The sequence below is a fragment of the Sphaeramia orbicularis genome, chromosome 12 (assembly GCF_902148855.1).
Source record: "Sphaeramia orbicularis chromosome 12, fSphaOr1.1, whole genome shotgun sequence".
In the NCBI taxonomy this organism is placed as follows: domain Eukaryota; kingdom Metazoa; phylum Chordata; class Actinopteri; order Kurtiformes; family Apogonidae; genus Sphaeramia; species Sphaeramia orbicularis.
Window position 1 is genome coordinate 39,046,469 of NC_043968.1, and position 14,799 is coordinate 39,061,267.

The 14,799-nt window shown below is 37.6% G+C and overlaps 1 protein-coding gene across 1 annotated transcript in view; it reads left to right on the plus strand.

Moving 5' to 3' along the window:
• The window catches only part of acss3 (acyl-CoA synthetase short chain family member 3), a 58,789-nt gene that overhangs the window by 25,100 nt on the left and 18,890 nt on the right, over positions 1-14,799 (plus strand). The window contains exon 9 of the mRNA XM_030148924.1: positions 1,733-1,836. Within this exon, the coding sequence (XP_030004784.1) occupies positions 1,733-1,836 (104 nt within the window). The remainder of the gene's footprint in view (positions 1-1,732; positions 1,837-14,799) is intronic.

The following is a 14,799-nucleotide window of genomic DNA, read 5'->3' on the forward strand; positions in this document are numbered from 1 at the left end:
GAGGTTCTTATCTTTTATTTAGTAATTTTAGTATTTGTAGAAATGTACAGAAATTTTAATATTTTCAACACACAACTTCTCGTCAATAGCCCATATAGTAGACGGTGAGACCTACTACTTTTCAACCAGTTCCTATACTTTAAGAAATGGAGAGCTGAGTGAGACACAAGGCTCTAAATCAAAGTTGTGGGAGTCAGACTCAGAGCTCAGTGATGAGGTATTGAAGAGCCACATAGCGGAGCATGAAGGTGAAAGCACACCGGGCATATTGGCTAATAACACCTCCATTACATTCACTCTGTCCATTTCAGATATTGAGCAGTATAAGACGAGGCTCTGAAGTTCGCTAGTTTTAGTTTCCAGAGGCTTCATCTAAACACACTCATACACACAATGAACAAATGCATCAATATATTTCTGGAGTGGAATCCATGTACCGAGGGGCTACAACCCAAACATGATAGTCATTAGTATTGGTTTGTACAGCAGGAAACCCAAAGAGCATGTGTCTGAAACATTTGTGAGTTTGAAGTTTTTTTTTTTCGTTTTTTTTTTTTTTTTATTTTTTGTTCAGTGTTATAAAAATTGAATTACATTTGTGACTGAAATCCATGTGAAAATGCAGGTAATAATATTACTTTTCATCATTACAATCTATAATTAAACAAGAGCTGTTGTCTGCTAGGGACACATGAAAGTCAATAAGTATTAATGTTTTTTGCATCCAAAATCAAATAATGATCTAGTACATCCTCCTGAGACCCAGGAAAGTAAATATTTTAACCTTTTTACATGAAATAAGTCTTGTGATTGGAAAAACAGGCTTCCCACAGGATCTTAAAAAGTCTTAAAAGTCTTGAATTTGATATGGTAGGTCTTAAGTTATGTTGCCATAAATGTGTTCACTGTATTGTGTTTAAATGTGTCTGGGAAATGTCCAAGCTGCAAAGTAAGTAATGTTAGTTCCACCCGTTCCAACCCAACACTTTGCATTGAAATTAGGAACCAAATATTGCTAACTTTGCAGCCCTCTGTGAGAAATGACTCTGAACAGTGGGAATCAAGGCGCTGGAGTAAATTAATACATTTTCCTAAATTGGCCTCGAAATAGGCTGTGAAATGGGCATTAAATTAACAAAGTAGTCTTAAAGAGGTCTTGAAAAGTCTTAAATTTAACTTGTAGAAACTCTGGAAAAAGCAACGTTTTTTTCAGATACATTTTATTTTTTTTTTGATGGAATGTCCTTTTGCAGTGTTTTTTTTTTTTTTCTTTTTTTACAAAAAAAAAAAAACAAAAAAAAAACATCACGTTTTGTCCTTTTGGGTCTTATTTTGCATTCTGGTAATCACTGAGCAGAAAAATACCAGAAATACTGCAAAATAAAATGATCAGTATTATTACGACGAAATCACAGCCTCACTTCTACTGTTCTTTTTTCTTTAGTTCATTAAATATAAGTGTTAAAAGAAACATCATAAGGACACAAAGACATGGTAGTTGGATATTCTCTTATTTGAACAAAGTCTATGCAGAACATTTTTATTGATTTGTCACTGCAGTTTTTATTTTTTTGTGGCAAAATGTCACTCATCAGGTACAGATGTGTCATCTGACCAACTGACACATGACATGGACGAGCCATACTGTAGATGTTATCTCGGACGTTCCTCTTGGGAAGCAGATGTCATGTTTCTTCAGGGTGATTGACAGATGCACTCTGTGTCCTTGCAGGCTGCAGACTTTATTCTTGGCCGGAGAGCGATGTGATGTGGAGACGTTGGAATGGGCTAAAAAGAGTTTTGGGGTACCAATCCTGGACCACTGGTGGCAGACTGGTAGGAGGGCTTCTACTTTTTAAGACCTATTATGGACAGCTTCATTTTTTTTTATTATTTTGCTGCTGTGCCTTATAAGCTTTGAAAACAAAACAACAAAAAGTTATGAAGAAACGTATGTCAACTCCCTAACGCAGCGAGTGATCTGTGGAATGCTTGACATTTTCTTCTCATCTTTCTCTTCTTTTCTTCTTTTAGATACGAAGCATCACAAAATAACCATGTTGACTGGTTATAATGATGGTGTAATGTTGAGTGGTGGTTTAAACTTTTCATTCATACTCTGTTACTTTATACTCCATATGTGAATCTGATCTGTGCAGTTTTAGTCAGTTCAGTAGATTTAAGAAGCAAATTGAAGTTGAACTTAAGGATTAAGTTTTTGAGATTGAGATTCCGAGAAAGCCTTTCGTTGACCTTCACCGTATTAACATGAACTGTTATTACTGCGCTTTAGTATGACTTGATCCTGTAGCTTCATCTGTCACGTATCAGTGTGTGAGCAGAATATAAACATAGTCTTTGCTATAATTTATTAGTCCGGTGACATTAACTTGGCCTTGAGAAGATTCCCCAAAAGCCTGCTATCATTATGAAGAACATTTCATCTTAATTTCTTTTTTTTTTTTTTTTATGAATCCATTCTATGTTTTTTATCGAAGATCAGGGGATTGGACCTGTTCTACTGAAGCAATTATTACATTAAAAGACTTTTAAGCTTCTTTGGGAACTGATCGTCACAGAAACTGCTCTCTCATCATTTACACCAGTTATTTAAATCTCAATCAAAATTATATGGGGATATGTGCATGGGAAAGGCAAAGCTCTGGCTTGGGTCACTTGTGGATATAGTTGAGGAACAGATATTGCTCTCAGATTTTAATAAATCATGCAGAAAAGTGACATTTAATATTACAGATATTAGCCATAGATCTAGCCCCCTGCAGTCGGCTGTAGTCAGATGGGAAAGCTGCCGGAGAGTCTTTCTTTTCCCAGTCCTGTTCCAGAGTAGAATTTAAACAAGGAGTGTGACTGGCATGGCCTTTCATCAGATCACTAATGCTTAATTGACTTTACCCCTTTAAGGGACGGTGAGTGACTAGCTGAGGTGTGAGGACTAAGTTGTGTGCTTAGGGAAGAGATAAAGAAGACTTGATGATCAGAAGCTATCTTATCCACTGGTTCAAGTACTGCAGTAATTTGTGGTTTATGCACCTTTGTGTGAGACAGCAGAGTCAGTAAACCGGCTTTTTAAAGCTAATATCTCAGTGCCGCATTGCACTAAAGCACTTAAAATGAATGTTATGAGCCCAGAAACTGACCTTAACCCTTACCTCACTAACTGGTGATCATACATCTGAGGGTGTTGTAGTTTTGTCTCCAAAATGTGTAATATCCATTACTGACCTCACATTTAGACTATTATACATCACGGCTGTTGTGGTTTTGGATGTAAGATATGAATCATAGCTTTCCAGCTTTTCCTCTATTCTCTCTCTGGCCTCAGTTTGTAATGATTCTTCGGTGGGTCAGACCTTGTTCCAGTCTGGTACGGGAGGCTTGAATCCAGGCAGTGTGCCATCTTGCTAATGTCTGCTCCCCAACAGTTTGATTACACGTGCCAGCTACAGTGAAAGGCCTCAACTGGATGTCTCTTTGTTTTGTAATATCCTGCCTGTGCACATGGAGGATCAATGCAGGACAAGATGACATCTCTGTGTTAAAAATGAAATCGATACTGTTGTTGAACTACTGCAAAGCCCATTGACCAAGGGTTTGCATAGGTGGTAAATTCTGATCTGAGCTCAGATTAGCCCACTTGACTGATTGGTCTGTCGAGTGATGTGTCCAAATGGAAATAGGAGAAAAAATCAGTTTTGCCTCTCAGTTTTGAAATGCTCCTACTGTAGAGAACAAAATCAGACACAAGAGCTTCTTCTGACTCAGTTTTTCCGTAATAATACCTTCACACACTCCAATCTAAGGACTGCAAATTAGCACCAAATACCTTGTGTAACAGGCAAACAGGGCTATCCAAACTGAGCCAAGAAACACCAAGGTTTTACATGCACTCTGCACACTGCCCACAGATAAACAATGGAATCCTGTTTGTCCCTGTCTATTTGTTCAGTTGTTAATCTCATCTACATTCATGTAGTACATTGCTTGCTGGTTATCCGTTAAGTGCTGAACTAAAATATAACAACATGTTCTCTAAAATAATATGGAACTCATGCAGCTTTATTAAAAGTAGAAGTTAGCATTAATGGTATCTCTGAGGTTCGATGCTCCATTTAATACCCATTTTCCAAATACAGGTGCACCCATTCTTGGAGTTTTGGTGATTAAGTTTCCTACATTTGCTGTTGTTGTCAGCAGTATGGGAGGTGGAGGGATTAAAATAAACAGGAATGCACACAGGGAAACATAAGATTGACATTTGTAAGTATTTTGGTGCTGCGTGATTTAGCTGTTGTTTACCCCATACACTGTAATGCTTCCCTTGCTCTGCTGATGTGAGTTGCATTGCAGATGGTTGTACTGGAAGTTTGCTGAGCTGCTCATCCCTCTGCTCTGTGTCTATTGCTTCTGTGCGGCTGCGATAAAATCTCATTCTTGAACGTTTGCAGTGCTTCTATCACAGTTATTTCTTACCCTCACAAACACACACACCCACACCCACCCCCACCCAGACAAAATCCTGTCACACTTTGTGACTATTCCAGCCAGGTGATTTATTGAGTTTGGGGAAAAAAAACCTCTGGCACCCTCTTGATTTGTGTCTGGATGTGTAAATCCCATTGGATTCTTCACCCCTTGCTAAACTCAATAACTGGCAGCTGGCGGCTGGTGCTGCAGTCCAAATGTGTTCTCTACTTTTTCACGGTCGAGTGGGTCAGTTCTTGTTCAGTAAGTTTCTCTGTATGTGCTTGAAACAGTTTCATTTAAAATCGGTGGGTTAAAGAAACAACTCTAATATATTATGCTATATGTATGTTTATAAATTATCAGTTTATTATCTGTCTGTGATGCGTAAAAAAGGAACAGAAGATTTTCAGATTCAAAACACCATTTTCACACTCCAGAGCGATAGTAGCTACAGAAAAGGATCTGCCAGTGCATGAATAGGAATGGCAGTTCTGTATTCGTTTGATATATTTTATCACTCATTTTTTAATCTAGAGGAGTATGGTTGTAATCTGTTGCAGATGTATTCAATGTACAAATTATGTACATCGTAAAGGTCACACAAGTGGCAAATAAAAGATGTTGTTGGTTTTAGTCACTTTCAGAGGAATTAATATTACGAAAACATGATAATCTAACAAAGCAGGTCTGAAGATGAACGTGTATTATTCAAGAACACCTTAATTATTTATCACTTGCTAACATAGGTTTTGCCTGTCAGAAAAGTTGTATACATTTCTCTAGGAGATTAATGTGTATGTAGTTTCCTCTGTCTATTCTGAGTTCATGAGTCACCCTGCTGTAAATGTCGAAGTGCACTGTTCCACCCTTTCTCCTGTGACAGGACATTGATCATGCAACTTTCAGCAATGTCACTGCCTTGATAACTCTCCTTCATCTTCTCTTTCAGCAGAGGAGAATGTACTTGGTCAGTGGGAATATTTTTGCATTCAAGGCTTGTTTACCCCAAAATGATTGTCAAAGAAAGCAACCGCTCACTCCTTGAGAAATTCATTATGCTCCAAGCACTTGAAAAGTAAAGTTTGCTTAGATCTTCTGGCTTTCAATTCAGAATCAAGCCGGTGACAGTTTTTTTTTTTTTTTGTCCCCCTTCTCACACATTTAATTTTCCTCCATACTTACTGACAACCCTATCCTTCTGCTCACCCAGGGCTGTTGTCACCTCCAAAATACATAGAAATTCAACAAAATCAATCACCAGTTCAGTTGCTCATAAATCTTTAATGCTGCATACTTTTAATCCTGCAGTATGATATTCAGCGGCTGAAAGCTGTAATCGATGGGGAGAAAATGGACACCAGGACCCTTGAAGTAAAGACAGGGTGAATAAAATAGCACACAAAATTCCATTGTAGATTAATGTGAATGTAGGTAACATTGTTAGATCACGTTAGCAGACCTGAAACTGGTAATCCAGTTTTACTTTCATATATATCGGGAGACAGAGTATTATTTTTGTTAGTGTTTCTATTGTACATAATTGGCTTTTACTGAAAAACTGGAGTCACAAACTCTCATTAGAGTGAAAATGTTTTTTGTATTTTTACTATAGAGGGTAAGGGGACAAATCCCCTTAGAGCTGTAGTAAAGCATCAGAAGTGTTCCTATAAAACTCTGAGAGGACACAAGTATGGCTGTGCCTGTTGGAAAACATTCAGTTTATTTCAGGTTATTTAAAGTAGAATATTGCAGCTTAATGAATAAGAGATAACATATTTGACATAGGATTTGATATTTGATGAAGTGCTTTGAATCATTATCCCAGATGCCTGTTTGGAAGATTTTAGATTCTGCAGCTGCTCAGAGTAAAGCTGCTATATCATCACCCTCAAACTTCTCATCAAACACACAGTGTGTTCTCCAGCTCCCGTTGAAACATACATCATTTAATTCATTATCTTTGATATCATCTCCCTACTCAGGAAACAGTTCATCAACTATGCCAGGCTTATACAGCTGGGAAGATTAGAAAAGGCACAGGATTTAGTTCAAATCATTTTCTCATCCTGTCCATAGAGGATTCATTTATTTTGCAGCCAACTGGGTACTGCTATTGATTGGTAAACACTTCCATTAAAAAAACCCAAACTTTCACATTCTACATTTGCTGTTTTTCATAAAATGACATTAAAACTTAAACGGGTTGTGTGTAGTATTGGTATTGTGTACCATCAACAGCAGGGGGTCTTAGAAGTCTTAGAACACATTCACAGCTACCAAAACCACTAGCAAATTAACACATCTCCATGTACTGTATCACTCACTGGATAAAGTGTAAAACTCACAGTTTACCCACATCTGGATTATGGTATTGTCAGGTTTTCTCCTTCAAACAAAAACATAGACAGCCTGTCAAAATAACAATATCTTATAATCTTCTTGTGCTTCATCAGCTGATAGTTTACATTCTAGCTGTTTTCAGTCAAAAAAACAGACAGGGTACAACCATGAATCACTTCTGTTTTCTTTACGGTTTGTGTTGTCAGTAGCTGCACTAAAGATCAGTTTGGAGTTGTCCAAACAACGTCAGAACTGTCATGGTTTAGTCTGAACCATCTATCAACAATTGGTGCGCTTAACAAACATAGTATTACATGAAAAATGCTACAATTTCAGCCTCAAATTACATTCTTTTCATTTATAGCTGTGTCCAGTGGTGAAACAATGGCAATGTGTCTATTTTTTTTTAGCACTTTTGTCAGTTTTTGGACTCCAAAAGTAGTTTCTCACCTGTTCTCTTCCTTTAGTCAATCTTGGTGTTCTTTTTCAATACCATGGGAGACCCTAAGAGTGACTCACTAGTGCCTGTAGTGGTCATTCACACACTACATTCCCAGTGACATGTCGACCCATGGCTGTGAATAAATTCACTGCACATATCGGCAATGCCCTACAATGACATATTTGGCAAAATGTCAGAACTCTATATTTTAAACATTCTAAATTATGCTTTTAGGTCCTTTTTCTAAATTTTGAAGTATAAATAGCACATAGAGATCCATTACGAAGCTGATGTCATTAGATGCATTCAGAATGATTATAATGACATGTAGGAAAAAGACCTGGCTGTAGGTGTTATAGATGATTTATTCGGTGATTTTTTGAGTCAGTTTTTGTTGAATCCATTTCTTATTTTACTCTTCAGTTCTCATCATGTAAAATGTATTTTTGGATGTACTGTATGTATGGCTGCAACTCTCTCTGCCTGAAGCATTATCAGTAGTGCTGCTGCCTGTCTTGAATTGGACTTTCCTGTAAAATGCATTCATGTTTAAATAAAGGTACAATAAATAAAACCTCCACCATGCCCTGGTTAAAAAAAAAAAAAAAAAAAAAAAAAAAAAAAAAAAGGAAAGAAGTCACCTGACACAAATCATTTGCCATCCTGCTACCATGGAGAGAGGCAGCATGATGGATAGGTCATGGGTCGAAACATGTTTCCTATCCTCAGATGGTAAACAACATAACCAGCAGGCTTGGATTTTCTGTTGAATACATTCATATACAAATAGTATCATACCAGCAATTTTATTCAATTTTTTTTCAGCTATGACATGTGATGCCAAATTTACACATTCTTTGCAGGATATACTTAATTGTGCTGAGTAGCTCATAGGCAAGTCTTTGACTAATTTAACCAATTAAGCTCTGATTATTTTTCACTCTGGCTCTCTTGGCTGGTGCAGGGCAGATTAGTTTTCTGATACACAGTGGAAATGATCGGTGTGCTTGTTATTCCCATGTGCAGTGAACTCAATCATTTCTCAGCCTCCCGCTGTCATCGTATGTGCTGATTCATTGTGTCCCATCAACCCAGACATGACATTGCACTGCTCGTTTTTTTCCCCCTGCACTTTCTCCATCTACTCCATCTACTCCATCTCTTCCCCTGTTACTTTCACCAGCACCATATTATAACATTGCCTCTTTCACATACAGCCTGAATGTAGATACACACACATATATGCATGTTAGGTCTGTCACTCTGGAGCCACCTGAATCCACAGGCAGTGACGTTCACTTATGTGCATGGGAGAAAATGTCTGCCATGAAGCCTGATAATAATCTGTGCGCTATTTTAAGACCTAAGTGCCATTGGCGGGGGGTGGAGGAGGGTGATGATGAAGGTTGCTGATGTCACTGGTGTTGCCTGGCAACAAATGTGTGTTTCCAGCTGGCAGGGTTTGGCTGCCTCACTGGTGACTGGTGGCAGATAGACGTACAGTAACATTGTACTTGCCTTGAATTTTCATCTTTGTTTTTGTGACTCTTTTTTTTAGCAGACAACAGATGCTGTCAGTCACAGTATGAGTTTATCTCAGAAAGTGACCTGGACCTCCTTAAAGAGTCTGCCTAGTGTCGAATTGACAGCACTTTCTCCTCATGGCCTTTGCCAAATGCATTGCTAGCAAAGTACTGTTTTCTTCACATTCTCTTCCTCTTAGAAAGTTGTCAGAGATGAAGAGGGTCTGTGAAGGGCAGTTTTACAGCCTCTTTGAAAACACCATCCTCTTACTGAAGGGAAACTGAGGCTTTTAACATCCAACATTTTACTAACTCAGCACATATAACTCAGCACTGGAGTAGGGGTTACAGAGAATCTGAACCTGAAAGCAAACAGCTCAAAGATGTGTTACAACTGCAGGATTGCTTTTCAGTCTGTATATTCCAGGCCTTGGTAACTTCTTCCATTTTTCATACCATCTGAATGTCTACTTTGCAAATAAGTAATGACGGTTAATTTACTTAATTCCTTAGTATTTGTCAGTACTTAAATACAGGCAGACATGGTTCTCAGTTGAAATTTTTGCACAAAACCAGAGGAATAATAGTTAATTTGTTGAAACAGGACAATAATTAAAGCCATTGTTGCCAACATTCTGTATTAATGCTCACAGAGGTGTGGACATTTTCTCAATTCAAAGCTGCATTTGTAGTACTGGTGTCCATTATCCAGACAAGACATTTGTTGCAAGGTAATGTTGTTTCATTACTCATTTGCACTGAATTAGGGGTGACCATTGGTCTTACTTAGCTGGACTGATCTGTATAAATCCTGTGAATAGGTCTAGTACCCTCCACTACTGGTATCTGCAGTGTTTGGCTAGTTTATAGATGATGCATAGCTCTGGATGCTGTGACAGCGCATTTACATTATGGTGTTGGAAGAGAAGTTGTTTTGTATTCATGTGTGCATGATACGGCACATAAAAAGATGTGTCTTTACCATTGTCAGGGTGTAGTTGAAGCTTAGAGGTTAATGTTCTTCCAACATAGTCAGGGGAACACTGAAAGCAAAACATAGATAGTGAATAGGAAGGAGAATGACAGTCCTGCCTCTGTGTCACAGAAATATGCACCCTTATTCCAGCAGAGTACATCTGGGGAGCATTAAACTTTTCTTTGTTACCCCACCCCCCCGAAGGGGAGGCAGGGGGTATTGTTTTTGGTTTGTTTGTTTGTTAACACTGTAGCAGCAAAACTACTGGTTGAATTCATCCCAGATTGGGTTTATAGATTGCCAGTGACCCAGAATAGATCTTACATTTTGGGAAAAGTAGGTCAAAGTTAAATTTTTTTAATGAATTTTTAAAATCTTTTTTCTTCTCCCATTTTCTTATAATGGACGACATTTCAAATGTCTATAAAGCATCAATTTTGTTTCAATTTACTTCAGACTTGCCACATAAAGAGGTAATTTGGTTGAATTCATACCAAATTGGGTTTATAAATTGACAGTGACCCAGACAAGATGTGGTTACATTTTGGGAAAAGTAGGTCAATGTTCTCATTTTTTATGACTTTTTAAAATCTTTTTTCTTCTCCCATTTACTTATTATGGATGACATTTCAATTATCGACCATAACATCAATTTTGTTTCAATTTACTTCAAACTTGCCTCATGTATAGAGGTAATTGATATGTTGACATTAGCACATGCATAGACATAATGACATCTGCTGGATCGATGCCAATATAAGCTACAATACGTGCAAGGGGTGGGGTTTGTTGTGTCTGGCACCACTTGTTATGTTTGGTTACATTGCAGACAGAACAGAAGCAGAGATGAAGATGGAATTGTTTGTAAAATCTGCCTCACACAAATTAAATGCTTCCACACTTAATTTGAGGAACCCCCTGGGCTTCTATTTGACACCCTCATTTAGCAATTTAAGAATCACTGCATGTGAACCATTGACAGGTGAACAGTGATGTTTTGTATGTCTGACGTGCTTGTGTTGTGGAATGAGGCGTTCGTTAGTCACATGTGGTTGTGCGTAAACTTTAAGGGCATAACAGATTATACTAAATCTGGGGTGTAATATAAATACATCTTTTTTTTTTTTTTTTTTTGTTAACCTCCTTTCAAGTTTTTTAATCTTTTCACAATAACCGGAGTTAAGCCTGTTGAGCAATTTTATGTCTAAAAAGGTTTAGTGTTTTAGTGTGTTAGACACTGGCTCTCATGGTCCTCTTTTAAGGGTTGCTTTTTTGTTGCGCTCAGAAAAAATGTTTGTCCCTTTAAAATAAGAAATTGTTGCATAATTGTCTAAACTATATTGTGTGTGCATTAAAAGTACAACTGTAAAAATGCGAAAACACAGACTCTGAACTTCCCTGTCTCAGTTGTTGCCCATTGCTGTTTTTCTTATAGTTAGACTAGACTGTCAGTTTCTCTGTTGATAAACAAAACAGAATATATCCTTTTTCTGTAATTGTTTTCCTGAATCATGTCACCCTCGTGCTCTATCACCCCCCTATGTGAGATACGTAGGAGTTGAAATGCCTTCTGTCATTCAGCGCCATGCACAGAGAAGCTGTTGTCGCTCACTTTGTCTCATTACTTTGCTGCAGAGACAGTAGCACAGGTGTCGCGACTCCTGTGATTACATCTCAGAGAGCAGAGATGCCACGTTTGTGTTACTCTGTTGTTTACTGTCATCAGCTCTCTAACCTGGGAATACATCTGGCATTCATACTAACCCAATGTAGCATTTGTCTTTTGAGATTTCCAAGACGTAAGATGTGGGCCTTTCATTAGCAAGTTAAGTAGTGTATTTGTATGCATAAAGTTTTTTCTCGACGGATGAGCCAAGCAGTTTGTAAAGTGGTAAGAGAATCAATGTTTTTTTTTTTAGTTTAATCTGAGATTTAAATGGGAGAATGAGTGGATTTATGTATACATGTGTGCATATTATACTTGATAGTTAATTTTTATTTCATGTCTGCTTTTAGTGGGCAGCATCAGCCTTTTGTAAGAGGTGAATCATGCTGTATTTTACACTCACTATAGAATATTTGTTATTTTTGTTCATTTTTGCATTGAACCCAGTGGGAGAGGCTTGGTTAGCCTGTTGGTATCGACTTGTGCATGACACCTCAGCAGATTGCAATTGATGAACTGTTTCAACATTTGTACATTTTAACCTAGTTAAATTGGACTGTGATTAGTTTTCCCTTAGTTTGATTTGTTGGGATACATCAGGTGTCAATATAGTAGTCACACTGTGAGCAAAACAACCCCACTGTGATGATTCATCTCGGTCTGGCCTTGAACAAACCCTGGAGCAGTTCATATGTGGTGGGAATGTGATCTGACAAGAGCAACTACCAGATGCATTAAATTTAAGCTCAGGTGTGCCTTGCATTATGGGATGTGCCAGAGCAGCCAAACTATTTCTAGACTCATATGCTGATCCGCAAGGCCAGTAATGCTTTGGGGATGGAGTTGGACTCTCTGACGGTGGTGTCAGAGAGGCGGATGCAGTCCAAAATTAAGAAAATATTGAACAATTCCACTCATTCACTCCATGACATCAGTCACAGGAGCACATTCAATGAGAGACTGATACCACCTGAATGCATCACTGAACCACACAGGAAATCATTCCTGCCTCTGGCCATCAAACTGTTTAACTCCACATTATAACCACATAATTAGAATTACACACCACAATATTTTTGCACACTTATTATGTATGTTTATTTTAATGTCATATTGATAGTATATTGTCTAGTACATATTGTACAAATTGCTGTTCTAATTTTATGTCTTAGAGCAGAGGTGTCAAACATGTGGCCCGGGGGCCAAAACTGGCCCGCCAAAGGTTCCAGTAAGGCCTGCGGGATGAATTTGCAAAGCGCAAAAATTACACTTAAGATATTCACAATCAAGGATGACGAACTCGTTTTAGTTCAGGTTCCACATACAGAACAATGTGATCTCAACTAAAATAATAGCATAATAACCTATTAGTAATGACTCCAAATTTTCTTACTTTAATGTGAAAAACATAATATTACATTACACCTCTAAATAATGACAACTCCAAATTTTTCTCTTCGTTTTAATGTAAAAAGTTACATTAAATTATGAAAATATTAACATTTACAAACTATCCTGAATGTGAAAAACCTGAAACCTGAAAAGTGAAATTTTAACATTATTCTTCCTGTTATTACATATTTTGTGCCTTTATAGATCCAATCCGTAATATGCATGTATAAGTGGTAAGTTGAGGTGTAATATTATTAAAATTGCACTTATTTTCTCAAGAAATTTTGTTTTTCACTTTTATTTTGATAGTTTGTAAATGTACATATTTTTATAATTTAATTTTGATTGCACCAAAACAAAGAGAAAAATTTGGATTCGTCATTATTTACAGGTTATTATGCTATTGTTTTACTGGTCCAGCCCACTGGAGATCAATTGAGGCTGAATGTGGCCCCTGAACTAAAATGAGTTTCACACCCCTGTCTTAGAGTGTTTATATATATATATATATATATATATATATATATATATATATATATATATATATATATATATATATTTTTTTTTTTTTTTTTTTTTTTTTTTTTAATTTTTCTGTTGTATTCATAATGTCTTTCCTGCTACGTTTTTATTCTACTTGAAGGGAGTGACTGTAGCACCCAATAATTTCCACCTGGGATTAAGGAAGTTTTCTGATTCTGATTTCCCTTTGTGTAGTGGTATTAGGAATACCTCTGTCAGACATATACACAAGTCCAGAACTCTTATGGATGCACAGTATTATGAGACATGGATACAACCACTAAGTCTTGGTACCAGTGTGTCAGTGGCAAATGTTGAAACAACAAAGGAAAAAACTGTCCCTTGTGCCTCAAAAACATACATGTGTGAAAACCCTCTTAGGCCCTGTTCAGACCTTGCATTAACATCCATCTTGGCAGATTCAATCAGACGTGTTTAGCTCTAATGGAGTGTCTGAACACACTGAGGACACATTTCAGGACACATTCCTGTCTGGTCTCTCAGGACACATTTGGAGGACTTCTGAGATACATTTGTCCACATTCTCTGACAGTGAAAAGGTGTGTGTCCTGGGGTGCAGGGGGTGAAGGACTGCTTACTCAGCTGATAGGCTCTGTCTATATCACAATATCACCTTTAAATATTTTTAGTTTTGGTTATTTTAAGAGATTAAGATGTATGACGTGTGCAGAAAGCTAACAAAGATATATTGCAGTTGCTTCATGTGTATGGTGCTTCCTGAGCTCACCTGAACAACGCTCCGCCTTTCCCACTTTCTTCTCTCCATGAGCGTGTCTACACTTCACATGGTCCGTTAGACATTCACGCTTGAAGTGCTTGAGGATTCAGCCATTGCTTAAGCATACAGTAGCCTATATTGTGCAAGCGAGCCAATAAAAAAGAAATGGAATGGTCAGGTTGTCACATCGATATGTAAGGTGCACTGATTGATTTAAGGCATCCCCTCATGTAGTGAGTAACAGGCAGAAAAAACTTCACCTTTAAAGCTGCTGTATAGCCTTTGAGCAGCACAGTGAATTAAATTTACAAAGGAACATCACAAAACCAGTCTGTTCAGGTGTGAGCTACATTCTAGTCTATTTTATTTGCACATTGAGCAGGGAAATCAGATCTAGCGGTGCCTCTTAAAGCCAGGTGTGAACAGACACTCTTACACCTTACTACTTGTATTTGGTAAAGTGAAAGATCTCAGCAGGACGTCTGTGTGGGCTGTTTAAACAGTACTATCACTCACCGACTCGTAGCAGAACTATTGCTGAGGCTTGTAGGTCCTCGTGTTCTTAATGCTTGAATACACATTTTTAATGGTTTTACATCAAGAAACAGTAGTGTAGAACTGGTGGTTCATTTCCAAAGTACTTAAAATTCCTCTTTCCTTGACCAGATGGGTAGATTCTTGACCAAAGAAAGGACATTTAAAACACACATTAAA